We start from the raw sequence: 16,572 nt of genomic DNA, 5'->3' as shown, positions 1-16,572 counted from the left end.
GACTTGTAGGTAGGTGTAGGCAGTAGGGTCAACATGCCCATTTGGGAAATTATTGATCAAAGATGGAACAATCAACTCCATCGCCCTATACATGTCGCTGGGTTTTTTCTGAACCCAAGATATCATTATAAAGCTCTGGAGGCAGAAGCCTTGACTGGGGAGGTTAGAGATGGATTGATTGACTGCATTGACCGCATGGTCCCTAAGGAGAGTGATCTTCTAGAGATACACCGACACATCACTTGTTTCAGCAGAGCGACAAGTACCTTTGGCAAGAACCTAGCAAGGATTGCAAGGGAAGTAGATGAGCTAGGTAAACAAACAATTTCAATTTTCAAATTCTTATTTTGTTAACTTGTTTATAATTTGAAAGTTCGATATAATTTGTTGAGCTAACTCATTACACAACTATGTTTTTTGCAGCACAATGGTGGGAGGCATTTGGTAGCCATCTAAGTAACAAGACACGTCCTCCAAGGTCACGTGTCCCGTATTTTACGTGCCAGACACGAAAATGGCCCTAAAACGTGTCGAAAACGTTTTTCATCATGTCCTGTAAAATGTAAAATGTATTCGTCGGTTTTTGTCGTGTTCTGCATCTGGAAAACGCGTATTCCGTTGATAGAAAACGTTGCCTGCATAAGCTGCAATTTTTTTTGAAAAAAACAAATAATATTTGAGTGGGGCATCTTAATGATCAAGTCTAGGCCCTAGTATTGATATGTTATTCATGGTAATGTTAAATTCTTAAAGTAAAATGAAGATTAAGGAGAATGTCACTTTTACTTAAATTTTTAACATTACCATGAAATGACTCAGGATGTTTGAGAGTGGTTCCGGCCTTATTGGATTTCATATGGAGAAAGTAATATTTTAGATTTCATTCAAAATGCAGCAGACTTATCAGTTTTTTAGGATTTCAGGATTGGGAGATTGTAATGTTTCCAAGTGACACCACTTGCCCGGGCTACCCCTGCCTCCAGTAGAGGACGTGGTCTACCTCCTATAGCTCCTACTTCTAGTTCTTCAGCTTCTAGAGCATAGCAAACTCCACTGCCAACTCCACCAGCACCAGCGTCTACATCTAGAGGGAAAGGGAAAGTTGTGGCATTTTCTCGCAAGAGGGGCAGAGGAAATCAAAAGGATTAGACTTTAGTTATTTTCTTATGTGCTTGTAAGATGTACATGAACAATGAACATTGAATATTCAAGAATCAAGACCAAGCATATCACATTCTAATTTCTAAATAGTAAATTTTGATTCTATTTATTTTTTTAAAGTGAACTATGAACTTTGAGAAGTAATTATATTTTAATTTGATTAGATAAGCTGCAACTTGCAATTTAATATGGATAAAAAACTATATTTCGGTATATATATATATATATATATATATATACGTGTCCCCGTGTCTTGTTTCTAGGTCGCTGCGTTTCGTATTGAATAATCTTATTTACGTGTCCTCCGTGTCTCATGTCCTCATGTCATGTGACTTAGGTAGCCATTGTCCTCAATTGCAGAAGTTTGCAATCCATATTTTGAGTCAAACTTGCAGTGCTACTGGGTGTGAGCGCAATAGGTCTGTCTTTGAGAAGATTCACACGAAGAAGAGAAACCATTTGGAACAAAAAACGGTTAAATGATATAGTCTATGTCCAATACAACCTTCGTCTAAGATGCAACCGATTGCTGAACAAAAGACCTGAAGGCTGATACAGATCCCATTGTGTTGGAAGCTATTGATCCAACATCAGATTGGGTAGTGGAGAGTCATCCAATAGAGTTTGATTCTGATGAGGATATTGGTATTGATTTGGATTTATAGACTAAAGCATTAGTTGAACATAATGTTCAGTTGAATGCAGATCCACTTGTGCCAGGCCCAGCCCCAAGTCCTCTAGTTTCAGGCACTTCCTCTACTCAGCCACAACGGAAGCGCATATCTCGTCTATTTCAACGTGCAGCTACTACTCCTGCTAGTGCTACTACTTCCACTGTTGTAGTTGGAGATGGCGATGAGGAGGAGGAGCCATGGGTTTCCTTGTCTGACTCTCATTCAGAGTCTGAGCCAGATGATGTTGGCTTCTCTAGTAGTAGCCAGTAGTACTGGTGACTAATGATGTTTTATAGTTTATTTTTGTTGTAGAGGCCATTTAGAGCCTCCTTGGTTATGTGTTTTTATTTTTATCTCTATATCATGTATGTATTGGATAGTGCTCTGGGTGCCATTTTGATATAATGGATATATTCATGAGCCTACTTTGATCATATGTTGTCTTCTCTCTATATTCTAATGCTTTGTGTTTGGAAACATGAATGAAAATATTTAAAATTATTTTTTTCATAAAAAATAAATATTTTAATTTATTTTTTACAACGACCGAGTCATTGAAATCAAACCGGCCGAGTTGATACCTAGTCGGAGTCAGAGTCAGAGCCGACCCTCGGCCGGTTCCGAACCCGAGTCGGAGTTTTAAAACATTGCTTGGGAGTTAAGCCATTTCCCTTCTGGGTTTTGTGGGGTAATTTTGGGTGAGGCTACAGCTACAATTTCAGGCAATTCTGGGCACTACAGAGGATCATTCACAGCATTTTAGTGTAGCAGCAGCTGCCATTTTCTGGGTCTGCTCAGAAGGGATATTGGGCCAAAGTTTTCAGCTCTGGGGGACATCTCTTTCACCTGGGTTTGCTCCAGCTTGCTTACGCAAGCCCAGGTGCACTTATTCCTTGCTATATGTACTCCATGCAGTTCAGAATTTAATAAAAATTGCTCAGCAGTTGTTCTAAATTTGTTTGGTGTGTTTGTATTTCTGTGTTGTGCATATTTTCTCTGCTATTGTCTAGTGCATGCTTCTGTTATATGCTGAATATTTCCATTAAGAATATTACATTATAGCACCAGATCCAAGCAAAAACACCAATACATGAAGTATCAAAATAGAACATGCTATAACCAAACTGTAGACCGGTGAGTTCATTTGGAAATATAAGAGCCGAGAGTGGAGAATCTGACATACCACAATATAGTAAACAAACAGTCACTGTTTGTACTTAAAATGTATTGTAGACAAATGTATTGTAAAAATATATATTGATAAGCTGATAGAATGATTGATGATATTACAAACTTACAAATGAGGGCCCCGTGTGAGCTAGCACAACACTGTATTTGAAGGAGAACATGAGAGAATTGTCTGTCTAGAAAGTCCAATCAAGAAGGCTCCTGGAATCCGTAACAATACACCCTAGTGAGGATGCCTCTAAAGGTGGTTATTCCTTCGGGGCTAACAGGGAGTACCAGAATACCGTTGTTTCTTGTGCTGCTATCACTGTTACCTCTCTCTTTCTCTCTCTCACACATCGATGTGTTGTACATGCATTTATGGCTTAGATATAAGCTTATATATTTGCTTATGAATGTATGTCAATGGATGCTTGGATTTGAATGTAACTAATAATGAATGGTTAAAATACTTTATACTCCCTACTAGAATACAGCAGACTCCTAACAACACTTTATTAATACTCTAACAAACATGGGCAAGGATTGTTGGTGATGATCTTTAATTCTAACAGTACAATTACTTAAGACTGAATTATATGCTAATCCAAGGAAAAGGCTATTACCTACTTAGCAATATAATCACTTGTCTATTGGATATTGTCTACTGTTGGAACATCTAGCTTTGCTTCTTCCAACGACTATTTTTGGTAGAAAAGATATGGTATATTAATGCATTAAATATGCATTGGAAAGGTTTATTGTTTACCAGTGTGCTATGTATGCACATGGCTACTGCATGCTTTAGGATTAACTAGATTTAGAATTCTGCATAACTAGTTCCTTTTCTTAACCATTGGCTTTTGTCATTGTTAGTAAGTGACCAAGTCAAACGGGCATTCTGATTTTTTTTTTCAATTATTTGTGTATATTTTTATACTTTATTTATTTATTTTTATGAAGTGACTAATTCAAAGGCCACACTAGTTTTTTTTTTATAGATTTTTAGCTGTAAAATTCATAGTTTTCATTGCACTTTTAGCTATATAATTATAATACCTATACTATGTAACATATAGGGCAGGTTATGATGTTATGGAAAAGCTTGACAAGGATTTGTGGTTATTGAACAAGTGTGTGAATAAGTTTTTACAATATCCCTTTCCTTCTTTCCCATGATAAATGTGAACATGATGCAAGGGGTTGTAAACAAGAGGTTCCATGCCCATTGTGAAGTGTCAGTTTTGAAAATATTGCAGATGAAATAACAAATTTTTTTTTTTCCTTTAAAATTTACGATAAACCTTTCTAATATGAGGAAATCTGTAGAAAGTCATTATGCTTTTTCTAAATGTTTATTGACATTAAGGTTTATATGACTAAGTTAGTTCTAGTGTTTTTGGGTAGAGTTAGAAAAATTTTAAATAGACATTTTGTTTTTAAACACTACAGAAACTCTAAATTTTCCACTACTTTGCCTTTCAGGGTTGAAGATTTTGATTGCAAAAGGATTCACACTTGTTACCTTCTTGATTTTGTTGGAACAGAAGGGTTTGCTATCAGTCTTTCTAAGATAGTAAAAGAGTAAGTGATTAGTTTGGTTTTCTTAATTTTTGAATATATCGTGACATTGACTCCAAATTGTTTCTAGCGAATTTGCAAAAAAGTGTAATTTGGGAAAGTATTTGCTTGTTATTAACTACATACATGGACAATAAGGTACCTGGGTAACCAATTGATATTTCACTTGAAATCCAAAGTCCAAGATCGGTCCTAACCAAGGGGCAACTGAAAAGGGATGCCAATGTTACCTCACAAACCCTCTTCCCACTCAAGATTGGCTCTCTTCAAGGGGGTTGTCCCTTGGGTTAAATCAGCTAAGAGATAAAATATATCTGTTTGAGGTGAAATGAAGAGAAGTCTTAGTAAAACAGGTCTTTATTATAAGTATAAGATTGATTCAAGAGTGGTTGACGAGGCAAGAGTAATGCCAATATCTGACAACTGACCACAAAAGCAGGTCAATGGGACTGAAGAATACAACCAGTAAGAGTACAACATCTGCTAGAAAATGCTGAAAACGATATAAAGAAAGAACACATGTATAAAACATTAGTGCAGCCTTAGAACACATGTATAAAACCTTGACAAAGGTACAATGATACAAAATACTAACTGAGTTTGTCTAATGATTGGAAAGGTGGACAACTCAAGAGTCGGTCTAGAGAGAATGAGAGAGAGATCTAATAATGAAGGGGCTAATCTTATATAGATTGAGAACCCAAACCCTTCTCAAATAAAATAATAATAAACATGAGTTAGCTCCTAGATTTTTCCTAGGGACGAATAAACAACAAATTTCTCCAACTCTAGACAAGGGAAAACCCTAGAGAAATCAAATAACTAAATGAAATGGATAAGATAGTGGGGATGCTACTTGTCCTCATCCTCAAGCAACATGTGCATGCAAACCCATGCAAGGTGCCATTTGTCCTCTTCACCTTTGGAGCACTCTTCAAGGGTAGCCTCCAACAACCCCCTGCATTAAAATATTAACACATGCAAAGTTAAAGAAGGGGTGCAGTCTTCAAGAAGGCACTTCAACCACCAAAATAATATAAAATATTATCTAGAAGAGATGCTCCCTTGAGAAGTTTGTGAAGGTAGTTATAACCTCACGTTGATAAATGATATAGTATATCCAAATAGAATGCACCCTGGGAAGATGTGCCCAAAAGTAGTTATGAATACAAAACTAAATGTGCCATGATGGGAGCATTGTCCTAGATGAATTAATTAGCCACCTAGAGATGCCAAATACATGCCCAAAATAGAAAACGTTGTTAGGGCTCTCTTTCCAAGTAGATAACAACTTGTCCCATAAGAAAATAACATGGGAATGTAAGATGGTCCACATAGTTGTTGTAACAGACCCAAAGTATTGGAACGATCTCAATATTGTGCCTGTTACCCCTCACGTCAGTAGGTGTTTATTTGAGGTAGCATCAGATGTGCTCTAGCCAAAAAAATTGGTGGAGAGGCTAAAGCACATGAGATCTCCAAGACCCAGAAATGGTTTGGGCAGATTCTAACCGGTTTGGGAGATATTAAAATAATCAATATTTTTAATGGAGTTCCTAAGTCTAAACTTAGGAAAAATAAAATGTTAATGAGTATTAATATAAAACTGGTTAGAAGGTTCCAAAAGTCATGGATCAAGCCAAATCTAATCTTAGCCGTTGATCAGAGATTTAATCTTGGCCGTTGATGGACCAACGAGAAAAGTATAAGAGGAGGCTTGAGGGTCGGTTGGAGAACACACCAGAGTGATCAGTCATTCGATTTTCTAGAGCGGGGTTTGCTAAGAGAAATTGAATCAGTGATTAGCAGCGAGGGGTAGTGAATACATTGCAGAGAGGTAGAGTTAGTACCAGAGAGACAATGCAGAGCCTGGAGAGGTTGACGCAGAGGCAGCTGGGTGCTACATAGAGGCAACTGGGAGCTGCGCAGAGCCAGCTGGGAGTTGCGCAGAGACAGAAGAGGCTAGCGTGGGTGACGCAGAGGGTCTAAGGGATGATGCAAAAGCTTCAGTAGCAGTGCAGGGGATAGCAGAGCTGACGCAAGGCCAAGAGGCAGCGTTGGGAGGATTTTCGTGGGGCAAACTGGGTGTTGGTGAGCTTGATAGGGTGACACAGTCCCTATCAAAGTAACGCAGAGTAGTGGAAGCTGCAATTGTTGCTGTGGGATCGTTCATCCGGTGAATAGCTGGAATATCTGTCTCCGAGGAGAGGTACTACTGCCGAGGGCATTCTTTGTTGGGTGAGCCATTTCTGGCACCCTGGTTGTATTTTGAAAATTGTATAATAATAAAACCCTCTGAATAGTTGCACCGGTTTTCCCACATTGGGTTTTTCCGGGGACATTGGTCCAAAAATAACGGTGTCACTTGTGTGCTTGTTTTCTTTCAATTGATGATCTGTAGATGTTGATACTGTACTTGTGTTTATTTTCAGTATTTACATGGTAAATAACTTGTTAAGAAATTAAACAAGTAGGAAGAAATAAACCAGATAGTACAAGAAGAATTTCTAACGTGTTAGAATTAGAAATTCCAACAGTAGGGGTACAAACATACATTTTTTCACTTTGTATTATCACCATGGTGTCATAGGCCTTATGATGGTCTGGCATGGCTTTTCTTTTTGGTCTAAGTCCTTGGTCCTTTTGTCCTATATAGGATTTAGGGATTTTGAATGGATTTTAGGAGGACTTATGTGTTGAGATTTGGTAGCTTGTGTAATATTCCTAAGGAATATTTACAGTAAATATACAAAGCAAACATAGACATAAAACCACAAAAATCAAATACATGAGTCAGACCATGAAATTTCACCGAAATTTGCACTGCTGAGCCATTTTATTATAATAAGAAGAGGGTACAATGAGGTGTTGGAAAGAGTGCACTTGGGCTTGCTCAAGAAAGCTAGCTAAGCCCAAATGAACAATAAGAAATCCCTCTCAAATCTGATGCTGCTCTTTCTGGCTCTGCGCTGAAACTACCTAGAAAATATGTTGTTGGCTGCAAAGAACTGCTGCTAGGGCCTCCTCGGGTGCTCAGAAAATTCCGGGAAATTAACCTCGGGCTCTCCACCAATAACCCACAAAAACCCATGAAGGAATTGGCCAAATGTTGACCTTGGAATTTCGGCTCAATTTTCCCCTAGCTCCTCTAGCTGCTGGTTGAGTTGGGACCGATGTTTGACCTCACAAATCTGCCCAAAAAATTATGCCAAATTAATCTTGGCCTCTCCTCAATAAACCCAGAAAAACCCGGAAAGGGTTTGTCTTAGTTTTGACGCTCGAAGATTAACCCCCAAATGCTTGACCCTCCTCCACAAGCACAAGATGTAACTTGTAGCAAATGTTGCATTTGCTGTTTCGCCAAAACGCTGGACAAGTCCCCACAACACTTCCTCGGACTCCACCTCAAGTTTCAGCCCCTAACTCCCTTCACTCCACAACCTCCAAGCGTGCCTCCTCTAAGAGCTGCGTAGTCCCTGTATTGTTGCTGCCAATTCTCTCCACAAACTCGCACTCCCTGCTGTTGGTACGCACTGGTATAGGTAGGACTCCCTCCTTGGGCTAACACTCGAATTCTACTGAAGCAAGGGTTGAGATCTCCGCTCGGAGACACTCATGTGCTAAACAACACTTGCAGACTAGGCCACTGATCTAGCATGCTATGTCAAGAGACAAATTCTGAAATGATAAATGAATGAATGACCAAAATGAGTGCCGCTTGCTCTATTTATCAAAGAGCATCCAAGATGCCAATGTGTACCCAACTCGATTTTCCCCACCAACTTCGCTCCAATGAGAGCGTCTTCTACATGTGGGCCGTAATTCTCCATGGGGTGGCCCCCACACTCCACTAGAGCCGCAACATTTCCCTTCCTTCCTAATGTTTGGGTCCCCACTTAATCCCAAAATTCATGTGGGACCTCTGAACCCACATTTCCTAATTGGGCAAGATTGTTATTTCCCTTAGCAATATTGCTAAGTGGGAATATCACAATCCTCCCCACCAAATCATTGCTTGTCCTCAAGCAACTGCCAAACAATGCTCTCCCTAGTTGTTGCTCCCCATTGTCATTGCAAATATGTGCGAGGGTCCCAGATGCACCACTGATTCATCCCTAACCTATGCGCTGTCCTGACATGAAAGACGCCCTCAATACCAGGATCCCAAGCCATCCTGACCCACCAGGAGCTCCCCTCGCCCCACTCACTATCCTACCCTGTACAAGTATCAGAAGTCTCCTGTATACCATCAATGAGTAGGGGATCATGATAATGTGGCACTATGCCCACCTCCTCATGGAGCTGTTGTACCACATAGGCCATCACATGCACTCTAGGAGTATACTCTTGAAGATACCACCCAATCCCTGCAGAGATAATGTCTTGCGCACATGAGCTTCTCCTGATATCATCCTGTTGGCCCACCTACCATGCTAATGAAGTCCCCCATGCCATCAGTGAGTCATCAAAGCCTAATGGAAGATTTGAATGATCTTCCCCTATAGAAATTAGCTCATCCCCAAGGGTAGTTGTATTGCCAAGTCCTATGATGCCCGAATCCCACGCTAGTCTCAAAAGGGTGCCACTATGCTGTCGTTGCGCAACTCTGATCATGACAGTCTGCCCCTCATGCTCAAGTTGTATCCACCTCTCTTGGGACTTGATGGAAAAACATCTATGGAGTCCCAACGCATCTAGACCAAGCACCTCCATGATGTCACCTCCTACCCATCCAACACTCACCTTGATTCGTAGCGACAACAAGGAAAACCAACCTTGCCATGCGATCAAGGCCTCAACTCTCCCCCACATGTCAAACCAAGGGTGAGCTGGGTCATCCCAGTTCCTGATCCCACTCACCCCGAAGTAGAGTGTCCAATCGACCAACCAAACCCTTGAATCCCATAGCTAGAACGATTGCAACATAGTTTTGACAACTGATGAAACCAACCTGCACCACGTCTCAGGTCCTTGCATGCAATCAATATATGAACTTCCTACATCACAGACCAATCTGGTGCGTGTGACACAACCCTGCACCGACCATACCACACAGTGGGATCCGTCGTCCTGCCTCCTAAAAGTGCTCCCCAATGCTGCCGAGAATCTAAACATCTGCCTTAAGCAAGGTCCACCAACTGCTTTAGATGCTCCAGAGACACCTCATAATGTCTCACCAAAAGGGGATCATATATCACCTTGAGTGTGGGCTCAAGGGTGGTGCAAATGCTACGTCTGTAAGAGATTGAACTACCCCCAAGCCTGCATTCGCCAACTCGCATCCTGGCCATATGCCATAGCCAGAAAGCCTCTCTCCCAATGCACTCTTTCCTATCCAACTGTCTTAGATGAACCTCATGGGTCCTGTTGCTTGTGATGAGAGTATCAAGAGATGATATCCAAGTCCCCTTTGTCAGTGTGCAATGTTGGAGAGTGATAAATGAAGCTCACGGTCGGCCCTATGATCAACTCGCTCTCCAAATTTGAGTGTGCCAAACCCAATGGTGTGCTTGATGCTCTCGTCAGAATATCTCTTTGGCAACAACACTCTGACAATCTGTTGTGCATCGTCTTGCTTGGCTGTGCACAAAAACGTACCCCTATACTCCTCTGCATAGTGCTGAACTCTGTAGCACAACTCCATGCACCCATAGATACCAATGCTCAATGCCATGCCCTCATGTACCATAGGGAATCCCATATGTGCCCATGCAACCAACACGCTTCAAGTACACTTGCCACGAAGTGATCTACACCTCCTCATCTGCCCTGGTAGGCCTGAGCGACCTAACTCCACACCTGCTAGTGGGGATATCTCCACTGTTTCGATCCTTGGTGACTCCTGTTCCCAATACCCCAAAGGGAGAACATCATCTCCATATAATGCCCGATCCGGTGGCCTACCCATGCCACCTCCTCCTACCAGCTCTTGCCAGAGAATGCTAATCATATTGCGACCCCATGTGCAACCAACATGCCAATACAATCCATGGAGCCTACTCATAAACCGCCTGTTCGTTAATGCCAATTGAAATTCCCTTAGGGAATGTATGTGCTCTGTCACTAGGTCGACTACCTCATCAATGCCATAGCCATCCCACATGTCTGATATCGGATAGGGAGCTCCACCTGGATCCCAATGCCAACCTGGGCCTCCAGTGCCCTCAGTGTCTAAGAGCTCCCATTGAGCTTTACTCCAAACTATGAACATCTTCATGAGTCCAGTCCAGTCCACCGGATACCAACTCAAAATCTCTCGCCATCCAACGCCAAGAGAGAGATTGAATGCACAAACTCCCGCACATAGAACAACCCCGACATGCGGATGTTGCACCTTGTGCAACTCCGATCGTCTCATCCCACTATCTGGGTTAACACATGAGATCTGACTAGGTAGCTCCGTCTCCCTCTCTCCAATGGGCAAAGGTGACCTAACAATGTTGCTAACTTGGTCATCCTCTCTGGTATGTCTAGAAAACTCTACCTCTCTCAACCCAATGCATAAGGGTGGGCTAATAACACTGTAGATCCCATCAGTGTGCCTTTGAAGCGAACTGTGTTGAAATCCCAATGTGTGGTCTCTATGTTGCCCCTCATCAATGGTTAGCCCAAAGGATGGCTGCACATCCTTCTCCATCGTGGACTCAACATGAACCTCTGACTGCTCCTCCATAGACAACCCAACATGCAAGACATGCTCACCAATCAGTTGTAGGTGATTGTTGTCCGACAACTTTGTCGTAGATCTGGATGCCTCTGTACCTATTGACTCCTCATCATCAGTGGAGATGTCTCCCAGCACCTCATCAACCTGTGGTGTGCTACTATCACCTGAGAACTCGGTCACAATCTAGGATACCTCATCAATGGATACCTCAACAACGGATGGCATCTCATCAATGAGTGTATGCTCAACTGTCTCCTTGCCAACCATGGCCCTTTGAAGTACTCCTTCGTCTTCTTCCTTAATCCTCCTCATCAGCCCAACAAAATTCCATTGAATCCCCATTGGTTTGTGCATGCCTCTTAGTTCACAGAACTCCCAAAAAGAGAGGGATGCTTGAATGTCATGACTCACGACCCAATGATTGGTATGCCCTCCAATTCGCTTCCAATAACTCCACACCAATTGCAATCATGTCTTGCCATCTTGATGCATTACCCATCATTTTGGGCATAATGGATTTGTTGTATGATTGAGAATGGTCCTGATTCACAATCACATAATGAAGCAACTTCTCCCCCATATCAGTGATCATTTGTTGCATCCTAGTCACCTCATTCAAAGTTACTGCCATGTTGTTTGATTCTAATCTTTCTTTGGATCCCATGATTTCTTAGCTTTTTATTCTGGTCCTGTCATAAAACGAAGGGTTTTCCACAGTCTGAGCCAAGATTATGCTCTGATACCACTGTAATATTCCTAAGGAATATTACAGTAAATATACAAAGTAAACATAGACATAAAACCACGAAAATCAAACACGAGTCAAACCATGAAATTTCACCAAAATCTGTGTTGCTGAGCCATTTTATTATAATAAGAAGAGGGTACAATGAGGTGTTGGAAAGAGTGCACTGGGATTGCGCAAGGCAGGCTAGCTAAGCCCAAATGAACAATAAGAAATCCCTTTCAAATCTGCTGCTGCTCTCTTGTGACTCTACGCTGAAACTACCTAGAAAATATGTTGCTGGCTGCAAAGAACTGCTACTAGGACCTCCTCTGGTGCTCAGAAAATTCTAGGAAATTAACCCCGGGCCCACCAATAACCCACAAAAACCCACGAAGGAATTGGCCAAATCTTGACCTTGGAATTTCGGCTCAATTTTCCCCTAGCTCCTCTAGCTGCTAGCTGAGTTGGGACCCTTGTTTTACCTCACAAATCTGCCCATAAAATTTTTCCAAGTTAATCTTGGTCCCTTCTCAATAAACCCAGAAAAACCCAGAATGGTTTCTCCTAGTTTTGACCCTCCAAAATTAGCGCCCAAATGCTCTGCCCTCCTCCACAAGCAGAAGATGTAACCTGTAGCAAATGCTGCGTTTTTGTTCTGCCAAAATGTTGGAAAAGCCCCCATCACACTTCCCCAGACTCCACCTCGAGATTTAGCCCCTAATTCCCTTCACTCCACAACCTCCAACGTGCCTCCTCCAAGAGCTGTGCAATCCCTGTATTGTTGCTGCCCATTCTCTCCATAAACTCGCACTCCCTGCTGCTAGTACAAACTAGTATAGGTAGGACTCCCTTCTTGGGCTGGCACTCGAAGTCCACCGAAGCAAGGGTTGAGATCTCTGCTCGGAGATACTCGTGTGCTAAACAACGCTTGCAGACTTGGCTCACTGCTCCAGCGTGCTATGTCAAGAGACAAATTCTGAAATGGTAGATAAATGAATGACCAAAATGAGTGCCTCTTGCTCTATTTATCAAAGAGCCTCCAAGATGCCCATGTGAGCCCAGCTCGACCTTCCCCACCAACTTCGCTCTAATGAGAATGTCTTCTACATGTAGACCGTAATTATCCATGGGGTGGCCCCCACACTCCACTAAAGCCACAATATTTCGCTTCCTTCTTAATGTTTGGGCCCCCACTTAATCCCAAAATTCATGTGGGACCTCTGAACCCACATTTCCTTAAGTGCCAACATGAAATAAGACAAAATTGGGCAAGATTGATATTTCCCTTAGCAATATTGCTAAGTGGGAATATCACAGCTTGGGAGGTACACCAAGCCCTAGGGTTTGGGGATTGGAGGTTGGAGCGCCACAAAAGTGATGTGTGGGCTTGGACCCCAAGCTTGGGGTTTTGTACCCAAAGGTGTTGGGGCCAAAACGATGAGGAGAATTTTGACATGTGATTGATGGAGATGATAGAGGACCTTGAGAAGAGCAAAGGGCAACAAAAATCATCGAAATTCGAGCTAAAATGGAGTTATGAATTTTTGAAGTTTAGTGTGAGTGAAGAGGCCTACTAGTTAAAGTCGGCTAGCATGGAGGTGCCCTTTTAGGGCAGTCCGTTGAGGCCCCACATGATGATATAAATAGAGGACTTGTGAGAGGCATTTATTATCACCCTATGAGACAACTAAGGCTTAACAAGCTTTAGCAAATGAGAAATATTAATCTAGGAGTTAATTGAATTACCCAAAACACATTCAACGATCAACGTGTAAATTACATCATATTATTCTAAAGCATGTAAATAACTTCACAAGTACGTGAAATGTCAATAATCATCCATAAACAAGAGATATAGCAATGATAATCAAATGGAATAAAAGACACTTGAGCAAATGATGAAGTAAATAGAGACCAATGCCAAAATAAAGAGAGCTTGTGAAAGTAGATGCTTAAAGTGAGATGTTATGCTTGAAAGTAAAATGCTTGTACTTAGAAATGAAAGTGGCAATGAAAGATAATCAAATACTAAAATGCTATAAAAGAAATGTTGTGGGATGTCTCTTGGTACCTTTTAGTTAAAGTTAGATTTCACTTGGATTTAGATTAATTGATGAATGTAAGATGACGGATATGTGGTGATCCATTTGAGTGCGCAATGTGAGAAGTGTGTTTGTAATAACATAAATCTAACTAAGGTGTGTTTCCTCTTCTACCGTTATCCTCGTTGGGTTAAGGAAAATTGCAAGGGGATCCTACAGGAGGAAACTTCGCTTCAATGAGTACTCCCGAGAGATCACGAGTCAACCCCTTGCAAGGAGATCCAACACTAGGGGAAACAAGCCCCTAGCTTGATTTCACAAATCAAACATTTATCGTTTTTCCCCAATCTCACAATAAGGAGAATAGAGTCGGTTTTCCCTAATTAACCTAAGTCAACCAACAAGCTCTTTCTAGGTCCCATGCAAGGATCATGTTTTTTCTGCAATGGAGGAGAGCATAGTAGAGCCTGGTGGGGTTCATTACTCTTTGCAAAAATGAAATCTAAACTAATAACAAGAATGAAATCTAATCTAGGAAATTGAACAAATTAAATTAATCTAATGAAATGAAATTAATCTAATCTAATGTTGTGTGGTTAAGCTAATCTATGGTTAATTTTATCGCAACAAAAATCAAATCATGAAAAGATCAACACAACCACAAGAATACGCATTGGGTAGTGGGGGATGCTTATGAGACACTCCCAACTCCTGAGATCATTACAATGCTTGGTGGTATCCCTTATGAATAAAAGGATGAAAGCTGAAGTCCCTTATGAATAAAGGGATCAAAAAGATGAGTGTGATGATACAATGATGGTTTTACAAAGTAGATGGTTATAGATCTTTTTAAGGTGTTGTTACACACCACTTGGGTGACACCCATAGGAGAAAATTTTCTCTCAGATGTTCCTTAGCTGACAACTAGTAGCCCCTTGTAGCCACTAGATAGCTTGATGTGCCATCATCTTTGCCACCTGATCCAACCATTATGCTCCTCGCTCATTTGTTATGATCGAAGGTATGGCTTTCATTATGTAGTTGGGTACTTTTGTTTACTTATCATGGAAACTTTTGGGCACAGATTAGGGGGATCCGACGGAAATAATGGGTTTGGTTTGTACTCTTGTCTCCTCTGTTCAATTTGGTGGTTAACCTTGTATTCTAGTCCAATGGGATCTCCTTTATTGACTACTAGCTATAGGGGTGGCACTACATGGGAAACCCCGATTTTGGTTGCATGGTCCCGCTTCCCGACACCACATACGTTACTCCCCTCCGCTCATCACAACCCCTTTTCACATATTTCCCATCCAGGTCCACATTTGTCCATTGGGTCCACAAGGAGTTAGCCTCCCCCTCCCCTTGTCCACACTTTGGGTCGGGCTTGGAACAATGCCCCGGAGGTTGATGTAGCTAAAAAGAAAGTAAAAAGCATAATTTGGCCACTCTCAACAGGAAATGTACCACAAAATGCAAAAGATGGTTGGGACATACAAATTTAGCATGTGGGCAAAAGGCATCATGAGCTCTACCCGTATCATCATGGCCATCACCTTAGTTCCTAGGGCCCCTATATAAGCCCTCTACATCACCCAACCTTTGGTGGGCGATGAGCTGCCCAACCTTAAGGAGGTATTCACTGCTATATCATGCACATCATGCTCTCATCCCCTGGAGCCCTGAGCAGTTATAAAAGAAAATCAATAAAAGGCAAAAAGCATATGAAGAAGGGTGGAAAAACAAAGGCCAGGGTAACTCATGTACCATGATTTCTCTCTCCTACATCTATATACCTAAGTGTGGGCTTCCGTTATCATAGCTACCCTTGTACTATGGCATGTGACCTGGAGCCTTCCCCCGATGCCCCACTCCGTTCCATCATTATATCACATGACACCTGCCATATGACGGATCTACCATGGACTTGTCACTCCCTTAAAAGTTGAAATCACCTAATAGGGTCTTTGGTTAACCTCCTTTTTAAAATTGGAGACACCTGTACACTCTAAAGCCCATTATGGAAGGGCATGCCACTATGAAGTGTCCACTTGGTTCCATGGTTTGTAAGCTCATTTACTCAATTGCACTAATGATTTGTTGTACTGGAAGGTGAGGAGATGCATTGGATCTTATATAGGATTGCAAGTGGGTCTTCATCTGGGGTTTGGTCTCCCTATACAGGGTCCAAGCCCTCCAGAGGGTCATATTGGCATTTGTAGGGTGAGCGTTGAGAGCCATGGGCCTCCACTATAACAGAGAGCAGATTGCCACATCATGGGATCCATTAGTACCATCCATTGCTTGCTCGTGTTCCACTTATTTGATGATGATAATGCACTTGGACCACATTCACCAGTCAGCTACACTCTTGCACCACACACTTGGCAGCTGATCTAGGGCCCAGAGGAGGTTGTGTCTCACCATGGGAGACAAAGGGATGGCTTGCATCGTTCCTCCAACCATTACAGATGGGATACATGCTTTTTCGATCCACTTGGAGACCCATGATGATGTTTTGTTCCCCCACAGCCACTTGGGAGCACCATAGGT

The 16,572-nt window shown here is 41.8% G+C and overlaps 1 protein-coding gene across 1 annotated transcript in view; it reads left to right on the top strand.

The window, feature by feature from the left end:
- The window catches only part of LOC149258266 (uncharacterized), a 204,958-nt gene that overhangs the window by 65,064 nt on the left and 123,322 nt on the right, over window positions 1-16,572 (top strand). Inside the window, exon 2 of the mRNA XM_089414960.1 lies at window positions 4,488-4,586. Coding sequence (XP_089271086.1) covers window positions 4,488-4,586 — 99 coding nt within the window. The remainder of the gene's footprint in view (window positions 1-4,487; window positions 4,587-16,572) is intronic.

The sequence above is a fragment of the Pinus tabuliformis genome, chromosome 6 (genome assembly GCF_031772625.1).
Source record: "Pinus tabuliformis cultivar Carrire ecotype Pingquan chromosome 6, CPIR1, whole genome shotgun sequence".
In the NCBI taxonomy this organism is placed as follows: domain Eukaryota; kingdom Viridiplantae; phylum Streptophyta; class Pinopsida; order Pinales; family Pinaceae; genus Pinus; species Pinus tabuliformis.
Note: the sequence above shows the minus strand (reverse complement) of the source record. Positions and strands in the feature narration are given on the sequence as shown.